The following is a 17,026-nucleotide window of genomic DNA, read 5'->3' on the forward strand; positions in this document are numbered from 1 at the left end:
ATTTGCGTATGCTGAAATTGCTAGTCAGGCTTTTAAATCTTTGGCACCAGTTGGATCCTTTACTGTAGAGCTTACCAAGGTATTTCACGGTACATATTGCCCCCCCCCCCAAAGTTTCATTTGTTTTGGGGTAAATTTCTGTAAATTCCGTTGTAAATTTCTCCTCGAGATAATGTTTCGCTACTAATGAGTTCAATGAATTCATCTGCAAATAGTTCAGAAGCTTCAGTATCAACTGAAGTTTTTAATGGCATTATTCTGCAGCGATTTTAAAATTTCCAATCTGTCAAATATGTGCACTCAGTTTTTCAGTTTATTTCTTCATGAAATATTTTGGCTTGAGCCACTAGCATTGGACTCCTTGATGGCACACCATTGCTATGTCTCTTGCTGACCATTCAAATCATCACTTTGTCATGATCGTCACTTTTAACATAGCGAATAATTTTCTGTTATTCATTGCGAGTGGGGTGTCGGAATCCACAAAAAGTTCCTTTTTCTTTTATGTCATATACAGTTGATGATTTCCAGTGCTATACTCTTTGCATAATTTTGAATAGAATATACCTATATCCATTTCTTGCAGCAATTCCACTTTTTGTTTAATGGGCATCGAAACATGCTTTTCACTTTGCAGATTCTGTTGCAGCTCCAGAATTATTTATTATACTTATGTCTTTTTCCGAGTCCTGAATAAATAAATTCCCACATCCACTTAAACTTACTGAGGGCTGGTGCTAGATATTTTGCCACCTGATGCAGTCTCTGCGGGTCCTGAATTATGCTTCCGAGCATCTTCCTAGGTTCTAAATTTCTGCTACTCCTTAATTTTGGGTCCCAGTGCTTTTCCTAAATTTTAAACATTTTATCATCTTTTAATTTTGTGACTCGGTGCTTCTCTGAATTCCGAAAATTTTGTCTTTCCTAAATTCTGCCGCCTGATGCCAGTTCTTCCTTTATGTGAATTAAATATCAGTTATTCTTAATTCAAATAGCACTAATTATAACCTTTTAGCTTATATCATTAACAAAATCAAATTTTAGCGTATAAAAAGAAATTTTTGTTAAATTTTTCCTTTTCAACATTTAGTGCATATAACTTATATCTGTAATCACCGCCAAGCATAATGTCAACATAAAAGGTTTCCATACTCTTTATTATTCAAGTACTAATGTAACAAAAAATTTGTTTGGGTATTGCTGCATGAGTCATTACTAAAGTTGTCATGTGTTGATAAACATATGGTAATGAAAGCCAAATATAATGATGATTCACCAAGTTGGCATCAGGGATATAGAATGTTAGTTGTGTAAAATCAACGATGTTTCTATATAGAATGTTTTGGTTTGAGTTTATGCCAAGCAGATACAGTATTTTATTAAATGCAGAAGGGAAATTAAGAATTGGGATTCTCCACATGTTTTCTTGTTGGGAAAAATCAACTGTACATGCATAAAGCATAAAAAACAAATTTTTTTTTCGTGGCCTGTAAAGTCCGGAATTTAGATCATTCAGGATATTGGACGTCAGGATCTTAGACTTTGTTCTGCATTGACTTTTCTTTGTTTACTCTATAGTTTAATACAAATTATAATTTTTTTTTTTCTGTTATTGTTAATATTACACATGATAACAACACAGATACAAAATTGAACAGTTTCAACTTGCTCTGTTATATAACAATTATACTGAAACATAAAAATCCTTTATAATTTCATAATTATGAAAAAGTAATATATATATGGGTTCTTTAGTTTCGAAATCACAATTCATGTTCAAACAAAACACTTTTAATAAAACATTAACATATCTATAATATAGTTCATCTATTAATACAACATCTGTAACATCGTATTTCTATTACCACAACATCTATAACATCTTATATCTATTAACATGACATCTATAACATCTTACATCTATTAATACAACATGTATATCATCTTACATCTCCTCTCATGAAACAAAGTGGCGAGAGTTCTGTCAATTTCACTCATGCAGTTAACAGTTAAAAATTAGACAGCGCGCGAGGAAACATATTAAGCTATGGATTTAAAATCCCACATTCAGCCTTCCTGCTATGTTTCGACCTCAACGACATTATTCTACTCTTGACATCATAAATCATTGGTTGTCTTCGATAAAAGAACCATCATCAAGATTAAGCCGAAACCTGAAAAGAAATATGAAGGGAGAGGGGAAGATTGTGTGCTAAGGACAAAATTGAAAGGAAACATCTTAATTGTCCTTCATCTTTGCAACAATAACATTGTCAACAGTCCCTTCTATTTTTCAGAAATTTCATGTAAATCGAAAAGTGTCTTCAATCTTTAACATTTTTGGAAACGTTTATCTCATCTTAAAAATAACATTAACTAAAATCAAAGTCATTATTAGGTGAAAAATCACAGTTCGGTTATCAGCTGTATCACTCCAGGTTAAAACATCATAATCAGTATTATTTTTTACATCTGCTTGGGTCCATTGTTTTATGTACTCAGCATATGTAGTTGTTTTGTGGGTCCTTCATGATCTTCTTTTACAACATCATAGGTGTCATTGTCTTTTATTTTTACAATTTTGTATGGGCCTAAATACTTTGATTTTAACTTAAGGTTTGGTCCAAATTGAGTTCTTCTTTATAACATTTTGGGAAATGTCTTCGAAGGTTATATGCCTTCTTATTTTCTTCCTGTACCTTAAATATTTGTTTCTTCACATCTTTTCAAAGTTCTTCTCAGTAAGTTTCAAAATTATTTTGAATTTTTGCATCAATTGTTTCTTTAATGTTTTCTTTTCCACAAGTATCTGCTTGAAAATTAGAAGCATTCTGTCTGCTTACTCCAGATATAAAATTAACAGCTGATATTGCTTTAGGAAATCTTCTTTTTGGGACAGAAGGTTCTTCAAGGGAAGATTTACGCCTTTTATATAACCTTGTCTTAGGTTTAGTTGATTTGTAAGTTGAAGTCACACTAGATGGTGTTTGAACAGCAGCAGCATCCCACAGATTTCCATAATGTTCCCAGTCATCAGCATTAAGAATTTCTCACAACTTACGAAATTTTTCATCAGCGATACATATTTTTCTTTTCAATTCTGCTTGCTTCATAAATAATCTCTTCTCCATAATTTTTCTCATGCGATCCTTTTCAAAAGGTAGCTTTTCTTGCATTTTCAGTTTAACGTGTTGAACTTAAAACAGTTTTTCTTTCTCAGACAGGATTTTATCTTCGGTTCTCATCCGAAATTTTGCAGTTTCTACTTCATTCTTGGCATCTAACAATTGTTTCTGTAACATTTCTGCAGTCTGTTCTGATACGGAAACTTTTCTTTCCAAAGATCTAACTTGTTGTTCAGGAGCATCCAAATCCATTTGTAAAATAGTTTTTTCCTGCTTTAATTGTTCTTTACCTATAATTGATCTCAAAGAAATAAGTTGGTCATCTTTTAAAATAATATGCATTTTGGTATTAATAGATTTTCTTTTGGCTTGTGTTCCTTTAAGTTTTTCAGACATACCAGGATCCAGTTCTTTAGCTGGAAATTTCACTTGCTGTTTACTTTTTCTTACTGTTGATATTCCTGTTTCACCAGAATTATCTTCAACTAGTTTCTCAAATTTTGAATTCTTACTTTTCCTAGAACTCTTTGGCCCTGAAGTGGCTATTTTGGAATCGTTAATTTTTTCACTAATCTGTTTGATTTCTTGAACCTTCTTAGGTGGAATTTTTCTTCCTTTCCTCTGCGTTTTGAAGTTTTCTTTTTCCACTTTTAGCATCACTTTTTTCTTCCTGAGACTCGTTTTCCTTTAATTCATCTTATATGTTTCTTCTACAGGGTTTTTGGTTTTATTAGGAATATAACTTTCATTTAAGTATTTTACTTTGGACTTGCATGCTTTATTATCCTAACAATTATCTAATCCATTTTCTTCACCAACAATTATATACATTAAATTCGATTTATTTTTGTCTTCATTTTCAACTTCTGCTACTTTCATAGATATGCCATTCTTGTTCATAATAATTTCCATTTGTGAAAGCAATTCATTTCCAATAACAGCATTTTCTTTCATTGTTCTTTGAGGCACAACATAAATATTTGATTTAATTTCTCAATCATCAATTCGTATGGAACCTTTAAAATAACCAATAGGCTTTACTTTATTGTTACCAAAGCCTGCTAGAATTGGAAGAATTAATATTAGGTGAACCAATTACTTTATAAATGTTTTCCGATACTATATTTATATCACTTCTTGTATCAATGAGAGCTTTTACTTCTACATTATCTATTGATACAATTTTATGCATATCATTTAACTGCTTCTTTACGAATACAGTCAAAAGTGGTTAATTCGGACTCGTCTGGACTTCGGCGATTCCGGATTATCGATTTTTCCGGATTATAGATGATCAGTTTAAATCTGGCAAGATGGCATGCAGAAATTATAAAATTAAAAATATGAAACCATAATTTATGAAATAAAGAACAATTATGATCTAAAGGGTATCAAAATTTACAAAAAAAAAAAAAAAAAAAAAAAAAAGCTTAATATTTATTTGTTTACTTTATTAAACATTTCTTTCAATTAATCTAAAATCTAAAGGGTATCAACATTTACACAAACAAAAAAAAAAAGCTTGATATTTATTTGTTTACTTTATTAAACCTTTCAATGTAAGTTGTTTAAGTTGCTTCGTTTTATGTGATAATACTTTCTCTTTAATTCTATAAACAGATATAATTTCTTGTTCAATTACAAAATTCTGCTGTTCAAGTCCTATAATTGCTGTGTTGAGAATACCGACTAATTTGTCAATCGAAATTTTTTCGTTTTCAATAACCTCTGTGTCACTTTCTTCACTATCGAAAGCAGATAATAATGATGAGGAATTTGATTTAAATCATATCAAAGACGGAGTACATCGAGATGAAATACTACATTTAGTAAGGAATTGTAAGCCAAATAAAATAAAAACATCTGCCCTGAAGATAAGGATAGTGTTGACAGATCAACTTCCAATTCATTGTGCACCGCGGCGTTCCTCCATCCCCGAATATCAGATTCTGTAATTCATTTAGTTTTAACAAATTCGATACATCCTCAAAGTTTTCAATAAATTTGTCAACCAAATTTTAGATTACCATAAAATTTAGGAATCAAGCTTTTCAGTATCATTAAAATTTATATACACATTTGAAAACTGTGAAAATGGAAATTGAACTGATGACTTACTAATATTTTGTTTTAGCTCATGATCTTCGTCAACAGCAGCAAAAGGAAAGTCGTTGACAATTCAAGCAGTTGATGCAGCGATTTCACTATTAACAGAAGTATTTCTTCTTTCATCCAATCTTGCTTCATATTCTTCTATTTGTTGTTTGTAATTTGATCTTGATTGTGACACCAATTTTGTGGGTTCTTTAGTTTCGAAATCACAATTCATGTTCAAACAAAACACATTTAATAAAACATTAATACAACATCTATAACATCGTATATCTATTACCACGGCATCTATAACAACTTATATCTATTAACATGACATCTATTAATACAACATCTATATCATCTTACATCTCCTCTCATAAAACAAAGTGGCAAGAGTTCTATCAATTTCACTCGTGCAGTTAGCAGCTAAAAATTAGACAGCGCGCAAGAAAAAATATTAAGTTATGGATTTAAAATCCCACATATATACATATGTGTGTGTAATTTAATGCGTAGTAGGAATTCGGTATTTTAATTGGTTGTAGACACGGCTGGGTGGAAAGGCATGAATAAGAGGTTGAGAAAATTGAATTGAAGAATCATCATCTTTATTTTTATACATGTCAAATCATCACTTTGGCAGAGAAAATTTTACGTTTAAATTTCAGGCAGGTTATGTAATTTGGAATAATCTCGAATATGGGACAACACCAAATTTAGAATAGTTAATTTTGAGGTCGCTGATTATTTTTAAAACAACCATCGTATTTTGTTATATCTTACATATACATATAATGCAGTATTTAGTACATTTAATTATTAATTTACAATATCTGTTTACCATTTTTTTTTTCCTTCAAAATCAAAGCATATCTACTTGTAAATGAAATTATCATTGTTTGCAAAGTAGTAACTGTTGTGTGAAATATTTGTCACCTGCAGTATTAGTACTTTGTACATATAATTCTGTGAATACAGTATTTCATGCACATTATATGGGTTTTTATTCTAACATTTGTAAATAATTTAATAAATTTAATTCTAAGTTCAAGTAATAGTATTATGTTAATCTATTTTTATTCATTTTAGCTGGACCCTTGCCTTTGAAAGATATATGCCGAAGAGTCATTAGGCAACAAATTAACAAGAAGCGCTTAGGAAGAGTTCATGAACTCAGCTTACCTAAAGCTTTGAAAAGTTATCTCTTGTATCAAGATTGAAAAATAGGTCAAGCATAGTATTAATCCATTTTGGGACCACCTACAACTCAAGATTTCTTCACATAAATATATGTGTGATGCTGGTCCAGGTCATTCTTGTGCCATACAGTAAATATTCTCCCACTGTAGTGATTGTGCATTTTATGGATGGCAAACCTTTGTTTGGTTTGTTAATTTATCAATTAATAATCTTTGTTAGTTATAAGATGGAATGATGCTTCTGGCCATTCTATTTGGTTTGTATATGAAGTACTTAATTTATGTCTGCATTCGGATATAAATTTGTAGATGTAAGAGCAGCTCCTAAATAGGTTTGATGGTTTTGAAATGTTGGGATGAATCTAACAAATCTGGCAGCTACCTACCTCGATATGCTAGAAGTAAATGGTAATAAGTGAACTATATGAAAGTTTCTTCAGATATGGTTTTGGAGTGCTATTGTGTTTCGTCTTTATATGTATTTTGTAATTTTTTATTAAATTTCAAATCTAATTATGATTTTATATAATTTTGTTTCAAACTTGTAAATTTTTAAATAAAATTATTTCTTTTTGAGCTTGTATTAATAATGATTTATCTTGTAGATCTAATCTTCTCTCTACATTTAATTTCATGTCTTGAAATTGATTCCATGCAGTAACTAATGCCAAGTTACAAATAACCATTTTAAGTAAAAATATTTCTTGGCATATTAATATCAGACAAAATTAACATTGAAAAAATATTTCACACATATTAGTTTTCTTCAGTTTTTAATCGCTTATTAATGTATTTGAATATACCAAGTCTGGTTAGAAATGAAAATCATTGACATAAAAATGTGATTGTATAATGAAATTCCAATCTTGACAATCAAGATTTTCTTCTGCTTGACATAACTGTATAGCAAATAATAATAATTGCATTTTAAAACATTTATATGGTTCCCCCCACCTTTTATTTCTTGTTATCCAGAATCAGATAATGTTGTGTGCATAATCAGATATGTTGTGTGCAAATATTCAAGTACTGATATTATATTTCTTTGCTGTAAAGTGCATGTAATTATTTTCACACTTAAGGCAATAATTTTATCAACTTTATATATATAAAATCATTTGAAGGTACATATAAGCATTTGAAAAGAAGCATTGTTTCATGCCAAACTTATCTTTCAGCTTTCTTCTATATAATAATAGGCATACATTTTTCAAATGTATTTATGTTATACGTATTTTATTTAGAAATTTGTGAGTTTAATTAAAAATTAGATAAAACAGCAACTTAAGTATAGATTTTGAACAACGATCAGATATAGGTTTTTCTTTTTCAGGAAAGGGGAAAAAAATATGCCCCCCCCCCCTTTTTTTTTTTTTTTTTTTTTTTTTTTTTTTTTTTTGGCTTCTGAGGGACTGTGTCTGATCACTCTCGAACTTGATAGAGTTTTATTCAAAATGTATTCCAAACTAAAGTTGTGCCTAATTTAATTTTACATGGCATGGTTTCTTTTCTGATTTTGAAAGAACAGGAGATTGATAGCACATATTAATAATGATTTTGACTGTAGAAAATGAATAAATAAATTTAAGTCCATAGTTGTTGAATTTAACACGTTCTCTCTGAAACCTCGATTTTTAAGTGTAACCCTGCAGTAAACTTTTCTGTAAAATACCAGAATTTCAACTGTTGTCAAATAATATCACTAACAAAATGTTCTTAAATAATCTGATTTTGTGAATAGCTTTTTTCAAAATTTTTCGACAGGCAATAAATAAATAAATAAATAAATTTAAAAAAATTTAAAAATAATAATAATAAAGTTGTATAAATAAATGATGTAACATTTATTTGAAAGCTTTTGTAATTTTTTAGTTGTTTACCATAATGTGTGGCTAAAGACTGTGTCATAATGAAGCCAGAATTATATCAGTCATAACCAAATAATGTTAACATATTAAGCCCTAAGATATTGCCTTATCATTTCAATAGGCTGAATGAATTACTGTTATTATTTTAGATTAACTTTTTAAAGTGTAAATTTGCCGCTACATCAAAAATCTTTGTTACTACTATTACCTTTCAATTTTTCCTCTTGTCAGAACCAGTTTGAAGGTTTTCATTTCCCTTTGATTTTTAAGAAATAATTGTATTTCTGTGAAAGTTTAATAACAAACCCATGCCATAATATAACTACATCAGTTAATGTTTCATGGAGGCTTCCATAATTGATCTTCCTTTCAGATCCATACTAAAGCAATGAATGCAAAATTTGAAGGTTAGGATTTTAATATATTAGAGTATAGTTCACTGTAATATTTAATGAATTTTTAATATGTCTTGGAGTTAAAAAAATTCTTTAAAACCATTTCATTGTTTTTAATATTGGACTGAATGGACATTTTAACTATTGGACTTACTATATATTTCTATTTGTCAAGACTTTTTTGTTGTTAATTTATAGATGACATTCATTTCTTTTGCTTGTCATTTTGCCATAGCATGTCTTCCAATGTAATTTTTTTTTTGATTGGTGCATATTTATTATTTCAGAATTTAAAATGCTTGACAGTACCTAATTGTAAAGTTTGGGTTGTTGATTTTAGATAATGTAGGTCATTAGAGTTATCTCATGTTCTTTTAAAGCATAGCTGTTAATGCTGCAAACTAATTCCTCAACTGTAACATGGATATGATCCATTCCCTTTAGAAAGTCCTCTATGGAGGCATCCCTTCCCTTAGCCAGATATCCCTTGTGTACTTTTTTGTAACTCAAATGATCCAATCTCTTGCCATCTGTTTGGTATTATGTTTATTCCAAACCAATAAAGTTCTCTATTTTTGCGTAACAAATGTCTTGTGATGCTGTTTACACATCCACCTAATCTTCCAAGATTTAAAGAATGATGCTCTGAAATAATTGAATGATATGGTAGGGAGGGATCAAGGACCGATTAAAGCAGCATGAAGTCTGCCATTATCATGATGAAAACTAAAGGCCTTAGTGACTGCTGGACACTTAAATGTCAGTCCGCAGTCTGTTAGCAGAGATTGGCATTTATCATTTTGTTACATTTGTCATTTGTAGATTATTCTCTGGATATCCCATCATACACTTAGCAGAAAGAAGTGAAAATACCGATTCTTTTCTGTTGATGCTTTGAAGAAAATGGGCACTTAATCCACTGATCAAACTTCTTTTTGAACCTGATATATATATATACAGTATAAAGTCCGTAATCCAGACGTCCCATTATTCGGAATGATCTATAATCCAGACCTCAAAGCCACAGACTTTTTTTTTTATGCTTTACACATGCACGTTTAATATATAACGGATGGTATAAGCTAGGCTAAAATTACCTTTACTGATTCTAAGGCATTTCAATTAATGTTGCAGATTGCACTGTTCCTTAATCTTAAGTTAATGTTGCAGATTGCGCTGTTCCTTTGGCTTATTATTTTTTTGCAGACTGTTAGAGCAATTTTATAAAAATTAAGCTTGAACGATGAAGATGATAGCCGTGAATTTGAAGGTTTTCGGACATCACAAATTAAAGGTGAAATTTTCCATTTATTAGATTATGTAAAGAAATGTGGAGAAGCGGTAATAAATGAAGATGATATAACAGAAGTTTTTCATTGCAATGACAATGCCCCAATCATCAATCAATTAATGGACGGTGAAACATGTAGTATGGTTCTAGATGCAGAAAATACTGCTTCTGATAGCAAAGAAAGTGACAGAGAGGTTATTGGAAATGAAAAAATATTGATTGACAAGTTAGTCTGTATTTTCGACACAGTAATTACAGGACTTGAACAGTGGAACTTTGTAACTGAACAAGAAATTGTCTTGTTTATGGAATTAAAGAGAAAGTTATTAAGTGGCTGAGTTTAATAAACTGCAATTTGTGCATTGCAAGCTGTGATATCAGTTTTAAACTTTTCAAGTAAAATAATAACTAACAAGTAATCCATAAATTAATTCTAAGATAGTAATTAAAAATAAAAATTAAATTACGAGGGCTATCCAGAAAGTAGATTACGTTTTGGAATAAAAAAATAAACAAAGTATAGGAAACAAATTTTATTATATACAGATGAAAGCCACACTCAAATACTACTTTTCTACATAGTCACCATACAAATTAAGGCATTTATCGTAGCGATGTACGAGCTTGGAAATTCCTTCGTCGAAAAATTCGGCCGCCTGCGCCTTCAACCACTTCGTTACCTCTTCTTGCAGCTGTGCGTCGTCATCAAAACGCTGCATAGCCAGCCACTTCTTCATTGCTGGGAATAGGTGGAAGTCGCTCGGTGCCAGGTCGGGACTGTACGGCGGATGAGGAAACAACTCCCACTTAAAAGATTCAAGAACTTTACGAGTGACATTTGCCGTGTGGGGCCGGGCGTTGTCGTGAATCAACAAGATCTTAGAGCTCAACATTCCTCTGCGCTTGTTTTGAATTGCTCTTCTGAGTTTTTGGAGAGTTTGGCAATACCTTTGAGAGTTTATTGTAGTGCCTCTTTCCAGGAAGTCCACCAAAATTACACCTTTTCTGTCCCAAAAAACAGTCGCCGACATTGTTTGCATGCATTTCTTGGGTTTTTGGGGAGAACTTGTGTGCCCCCACTGCATTGATTGCAATTTCGTTTCACAGTTCACATGTTTCACCCATGTTTCGTCACCAGTAACGATGCGATCGAGTAAAGAGTCACCATCCTTATGGTAAGCGTCCAAAAAGTTCAACGCTGCAGCCATTCGCTGATTTTTGTGGTCCTCTGTCAAGATTTTTGGAATCCATCTTGCACAAAACTTGTGGTAACCAAGCTTTTCGCTGATGATTTCGTGCAACAAACTTCGCGAAATTTGTGGAAAACTCAAAGAAAGTTCCGTTATTGTGAAATTTCGATTTTCACGGATTTTAGCATCGACTTTTTCGAGAAGTTCGGCGGTCACTATGCTGGGTCTCCCACTTCGATCTTCGTCGTGAACATTGGTTCGGCCATTTTGAAATCTTATGACCCACTGACGCACTCCACCTTCAGTGATAATGTTGTCCCCATACACTTCACGAAGCTGCCGATAGATTTCTATCGGTTTACAGTTTTTTGCAGTCAGAAACCTTATTACTGAGCGCACCTCGCAGCTCGCGGGATTTTCAATTAACGCAGACATTTCAAATTGTCACAGTATCTGAACGGAGCACAGCACGAACCTCTCACTAGCACGGCTAGATGCAGACTGAGCTGCGCAACGCTCTGACCCCAAGATGGCCGCGCTATCCCCGCCCCTAGTGGACACAGACGGAAACGTAATCTACTTCCTGGATGGCCCTCGTATTTATCCTCTTTTGAAATTTTTTATAAACATTTTTATAATTATATTATTGATGAAATTTTGTCTTTTACAAACTATTCTATCTGTAATTTTTCATAGTACTCAACAACAGTGTTTCGGTTGTATTTTCAATTTCGAAAAACTGATGATAGCTTTCTCGATCAGCACATTTCAGTTTAAGAATTTTTCTCAGAACTTGCAGTTGATGATGGCATGTCATCACTTTTTATCCGTATAGCTTTCGCAGTCCGTTTTTGTGGTTATTTTCATACATTGTCAGTTTTTTTATACATGTTGTCTCAATATTGTTTTGAATTAATATATATTTTAAAAATGAACCCTTATAACGTCCTTGACTGATATTTGAAACATTAGCTATAGTTTGTGATTCCTTTGAAGCTTCTCTTACATAAAAGCCACAATGTTTAAAATAGTTTTTAATTGATATTGCATGTGGAAATTTTAAAAGAAGGGATACAAAAATTCTACCTCCTATCATCTAGTATTCGAGAAGGAATTCAGTGCCTTACTCTAGGAGGTTGTTTTTGTTAAAGAAATTCTACCCCTCTGAAATCGATTACTGACAAAGAAATCTGAAAACAGTGTTTCACAGGTACAGGGAGGTAAGAAAGTTTTGGTCAACCCCTCCCCCCCCCCATTTTATTGAAGCACTATATACCTGAGCAGCCGCAGTACATTAAAATGCACAAATTGAAATGCTGTGGCACATACAAGTAGGATATTCTGGTGCTGAAGAGCAGCGTTCTCAACCTTTTGACTAACATGTACCATCTAAACAAAAATTGAAAACCTTTAGTACCACCATTACAAAGTACTACTATGACCGCCACTTCTGAACAAAGCTCAGATTGCATAATTTTACGAGTGTTAGAGAAAAACCTCAATCAGGATGTTGGAGTTTTAATTTTTGAATTTAATAGTTAAAAATATTTTGCTTCTTTGCATACCACCAATTAAGAGCCCTGCTCTAGAGGCTCGGTGGCCGCGCCTTGAAACCACTGCTCTTCGCAATGGCGTTTGCTGCTTTTCAAGTAGGGAATGTTTGTTTTTACCCGGATTTAGATAAGGAGCTTTGAAACCGCAGAGTTATTTTATTACTAAACAATACATGCACCTGCTCAGTGAAAAAGCCTTTCTTTTCCAGAGGTTTTTCTCTAACTTCTACATGCTTGCTTTTCATGCTAGTATTGTAATTTTATAAATTATTAAATAATAATTTATAAGAGTTTTAAGTTATTTTCTATAATTAAAAATAAAAATCGCATAAAAATTTTATTTAAATTAAAAATATTTTGGAATGAAATACAAATAAAATAAATATGAATGGGCAGTGAAAGATCCGTACCAAAGCCAAAAGACCACCCCCCCCCCATTAACATAAAAAACCACAAATTTCATGTACCAGATGAAAAGAGACTAAATAACACTGGACTGGACATATACCAGTAAATTGTAGAGCCAGGCAGTGTACATTTTGTAGAGCAAGGAAGAAACCTCACATGTGCGAAATATGGGTCTGTGCACGTACCAGAAAGACAAAACATGCTTTGAAGAGTGTCACCAAAAAAAAAAAAAAAAAAAAAAATTGTTCTTTGACATTTAAAAAAAAAACCTTCAGTTTTTTATCCTTACTTTACGGAGTTTTTTATCCACTTATTCGAACGTCTTTATTATATAGGTTCTTATGGTTTTACTGCTATAGAAAAATTACATAAATGCTTATTTTATAATTTTTTCTGACAATGTATAAAATAATGTAAAAAATTTACATATAATGCAATTTTTACATAATTTTTTTTTAATTCACAAATTTCGTCATTTATTGGAAATGTGCACAGAAATATGCAAGTTTTTTCCCCTACTACAGTAAGTTTCTAAGTCCTAGACGTGTGCTGGTTTCACAGTGCGATCACCGCCCACAGATCAGTGGGCAAGAGTAGATTTTTTAAATTCATATATTTGTTTCTAGGATCATAATATTAAATTTCTAGAGTTTTTAGTTTAAAATTATAAAAATAATACCATGCGTGTAAAAGGGTTAATAAGTGGTGGGGTTGAGTTAAATAAATAGCGGTTTTTCTATTCATTAGTATATATTTGTTTTGCTTCATAGAAATTTGAACATAGCAAACGACAGGTATTATAGTTTGTGAATTGTTGGCTATTGTTAATTTCATATGGCATGGTTCAGAACTTCATCAGAAACCATTGATAGATATCCAAAATGTAACTAATTTGTTTCGAGTCCTGGAATTTTTGAAACCATTCATAATGTGTTGTTGTCAACTGAATTGTCTCGATGTACTTGTCAAATGCTGCAACATATTGTGGCTGTAGTTTGTGCATAAACACTATCTGATGTGCTCTTTAAGGCCTGCTATTTTCAATGTTAGATGCATCAGTTACATTGCCACCCTACTGACATGGTGATAGGGAAGCTAATTCCCATACCTGGGCCCAAAGATTTGCCATAGGTTTGAGTCCTGGAAAAAGCATTGAGTTTATATGTGGTATAGGGTACTTAAATTTTGGCACTTTTGTTGAGCCCTCTTGAGAATGGCATTTTCGGTAAAAGGTTAGGACACTCTTTAGATCTGTCTCTTTAGGGACTCTTGCTTCAAAATCGGCACAAATCATAATCTAGTGGTTGTGCTTAACAGCCAGCATAAAACCCCAACTGACCAGCTGCTTTTCATCAATGTAAAAGTTACTTAGACAAATCCAGTGCTTTTATTATGCTGTTTTGTCACACTGTGTGCTATTAAAGATTCTAGTCATTCATTGACATCTGTGACATAAGTTATCATAGTTTGCATCTACAAAATGGGAAGAACTTTTGCAGGCACTAAAGCCTAGATTAAGACTTTTAAAGGTCCTAAGTACTTTAAAAACTTTGGTGCCCTAACATACATTTACAGGATACTCCCTATAATTATTCCTTTGCTATTTGCTACACATTCCATAGTAAAATTGGCAATGAGAACTTTTTTGGTGTACCCTTTTTCAGTTTGTCACTTTTTTGTGGTCCTCTTTCCATTGATGCCTAAGTATGAGCTAATTGCTCTAGTTCTGCTTGCACATAAGATTTGAAACTATCAGCTTTCATTTAAAAAATTCTACCACTTCATATGGTATCTGAAGATACTATCAACCTTCTGTATGTAACAAAAATATTTCCACTTTATGTTCACTTAAACTCAGAATTATATTTAGTAAGTGGTTGCATTTTCTAAACAAATATGTTGGACAGATTTTTAAAAAAGATTTCTTTATTTATTTAAAGAATGGGGAAAAGAAACAATCCAGTTTCTACACAAATGGATAGTAGCAAAAGAGAGAAGAAATGAAATAAAACCAACTTTGGAAGATAACGAATAATCTAAATTGAAAAAAATTATATTCCCTCTGTCATAGGCATGTAGATTTAATAATCTCAAATTTAAGCACACTCTTTAAATACTGAAAATATCTGTTTGTATTTCCTGTGTGAAATTAAATTCTATCTTTTGTCCATTGGACCTTCACTGAAGTTCATCATAAGTGGCATAAATTTACTGAAGCATAAAATTAATGCTTCATTCCCTCTATACTTATACTGAAAGGATATCTTCCTAGTTCTAATATTCTCTATGTTACAGTTTTTGTTTTATTTATTTATTTATTTATTTGTTAAACATTTGATATCTGCTTGTAATTCCTTTATTCTTGTTTAAGTACAGTTTCATATATGTGATGAAGAAAGTCAATACATTATATATAAAAGGTAGGAAATCCATCAGTTTGCAGGTTATGAAATAAATCTTTCCATCTTTAAAATGGAGAAGCAAAGTTATACATTCTTGATTGACATTATTTTAAGTATTTGAAACTACATGATACTTTAGCTAATTATCTATACCAACATTTTCTTAATATGTTTTAGATATAATTTCTTAATGTGAGATTTAGTAGAGAAAGAAATGGTTGTCAGCTTATTATTTTGTTTTAAAGTTAAACTGAACATGGAGATAGTCTGGTTTGATTTAGTTTATTATGCATATGAGAGCTATCTGAGGGTAGGGTGCGTTCATGAAGGACTTTCTGGAAACTGGCTATTATTCACATTACATGTAGAAAAACATCATGCAAATATCTATGCATCCAGCCTGCTTGCCAAGATTTAAACACACATTGAATTGCTAATGTTGAATGGTTTTAACCACTTGGCCATTGATTGGCCTACATAAAGCAAAAATATAGATGTAAATTACGATTTCTTATTAACTTAGTTTGTTTTCTTATCATAACAAGCTTCAAAAATAAATTAGATGGGGAAATTTAGTGATCCTTGGTGGATATGCATGATAAAGAATGGTGTTATAATATTTTTTGTTAATTTGAATGTATTGGTCCATCTATAGAAATATTTTCTGTATTTACTTGTGTAATCCCCCCTTTTTTCCTATTAATTTTACTGCTCGAAAATCGGGAGGGGCGAATATCCAATGCTTACTGTATTGAAGTCTTAAATGATGCACATAACACATCAAAAAGCCCACAAACACGCACTATTGTAGTTACATTATGTATTTCAAACGATTTATGAATTTTAATAATATTCTTTTTATTTACATAAAATTTCTATTTGTGCATATATTTTACAGTATCCTAAATCAAAAATTTCGAAATCCTATGCTGAAAAGACTTATGTGGATGGATGGTTCAGAAATAGATGTCTATTTTTTCCTAATAAAAGTCCTCGGTCAAATCTTAATATAAAATTACCATTTAGTTTGTAAATGTAAAATGTGATAGTCTAAGTACTAGAAGTATGTTTGTTTATGTATTTCAAGATATATTTTTAGAGTTCCTTGAGTACAAAAAACAACAGCCAGACCTATTTAAATTGATTAAAAATAAGTAATTATTTCTTTCAAGAAGTTTTGTGAGACAGTTATCTGAAAGTATTCATGAAAAGAGGTACAGATTTTATTTATAGTTACAGTACTCTAAATACATACATCTAAAAGAGTTTTCATAACATTATGTTGAAATATTTTCTTGTTAGAAGTACTAGAATCAATATTTAGACCCCCCCCCAAAAAAATTTTTTTTTTTTTATACCATGCACTTTTCTTACTTTTAAATGTTTATTTTCTGAAAACGTTACATCTCAAGATCATTATCTTTTTCAATGACAGTACATGTACAGTCTGTGGATTTCGTCAAACTCATCTATATTCAAGACTTTCTTTTTAATAGTTATT

At 31.5% G+C, this 17,026-nt stretch overlaps 1 protein-coding gene across 1 annotated transcript in view; it reads left to right on the forward strand.

The window, feature by feature from the left end:
* The window catches only part of gus (splA/ryanodine receptor domain and SOCS box containing gustavus), a 32,933-nt gene extending 25,939 nt beyond the window's left edge, over nucleotides 1–6,994 (forward strand). The window contains exon 3 of the mRNA XM_035378021.2: nucleotides 6,309–6,994. Coding sequence (XP_035233912.1) covers nucleotides 6,309–6,439 — 131 coding nt within the window. The 3' untranslated portion in view covers nucleotides 6,440–6,994. The remainder of the gene's footprint in view (nucleotides 1–6,308) is intronic.
* Nucleotides 6,995–17,026: the final 10,032 nt, after the last annotated feature.

This window comes from Stegodyphus dumicola, chromosome 7, assembly GCF_044657685.1.
Source record: "Stegodyphus dumicola isolate Sdum_Otavi_A_Nest chromosome 7, ASM4465768v1".
NCBI classification, from domain to species: Eukaryota; Metazoa; Arthropoda; class Arachnida; order Araneae; family Eresidae; genus Stegodyphus; species Stegodyphus dumicola.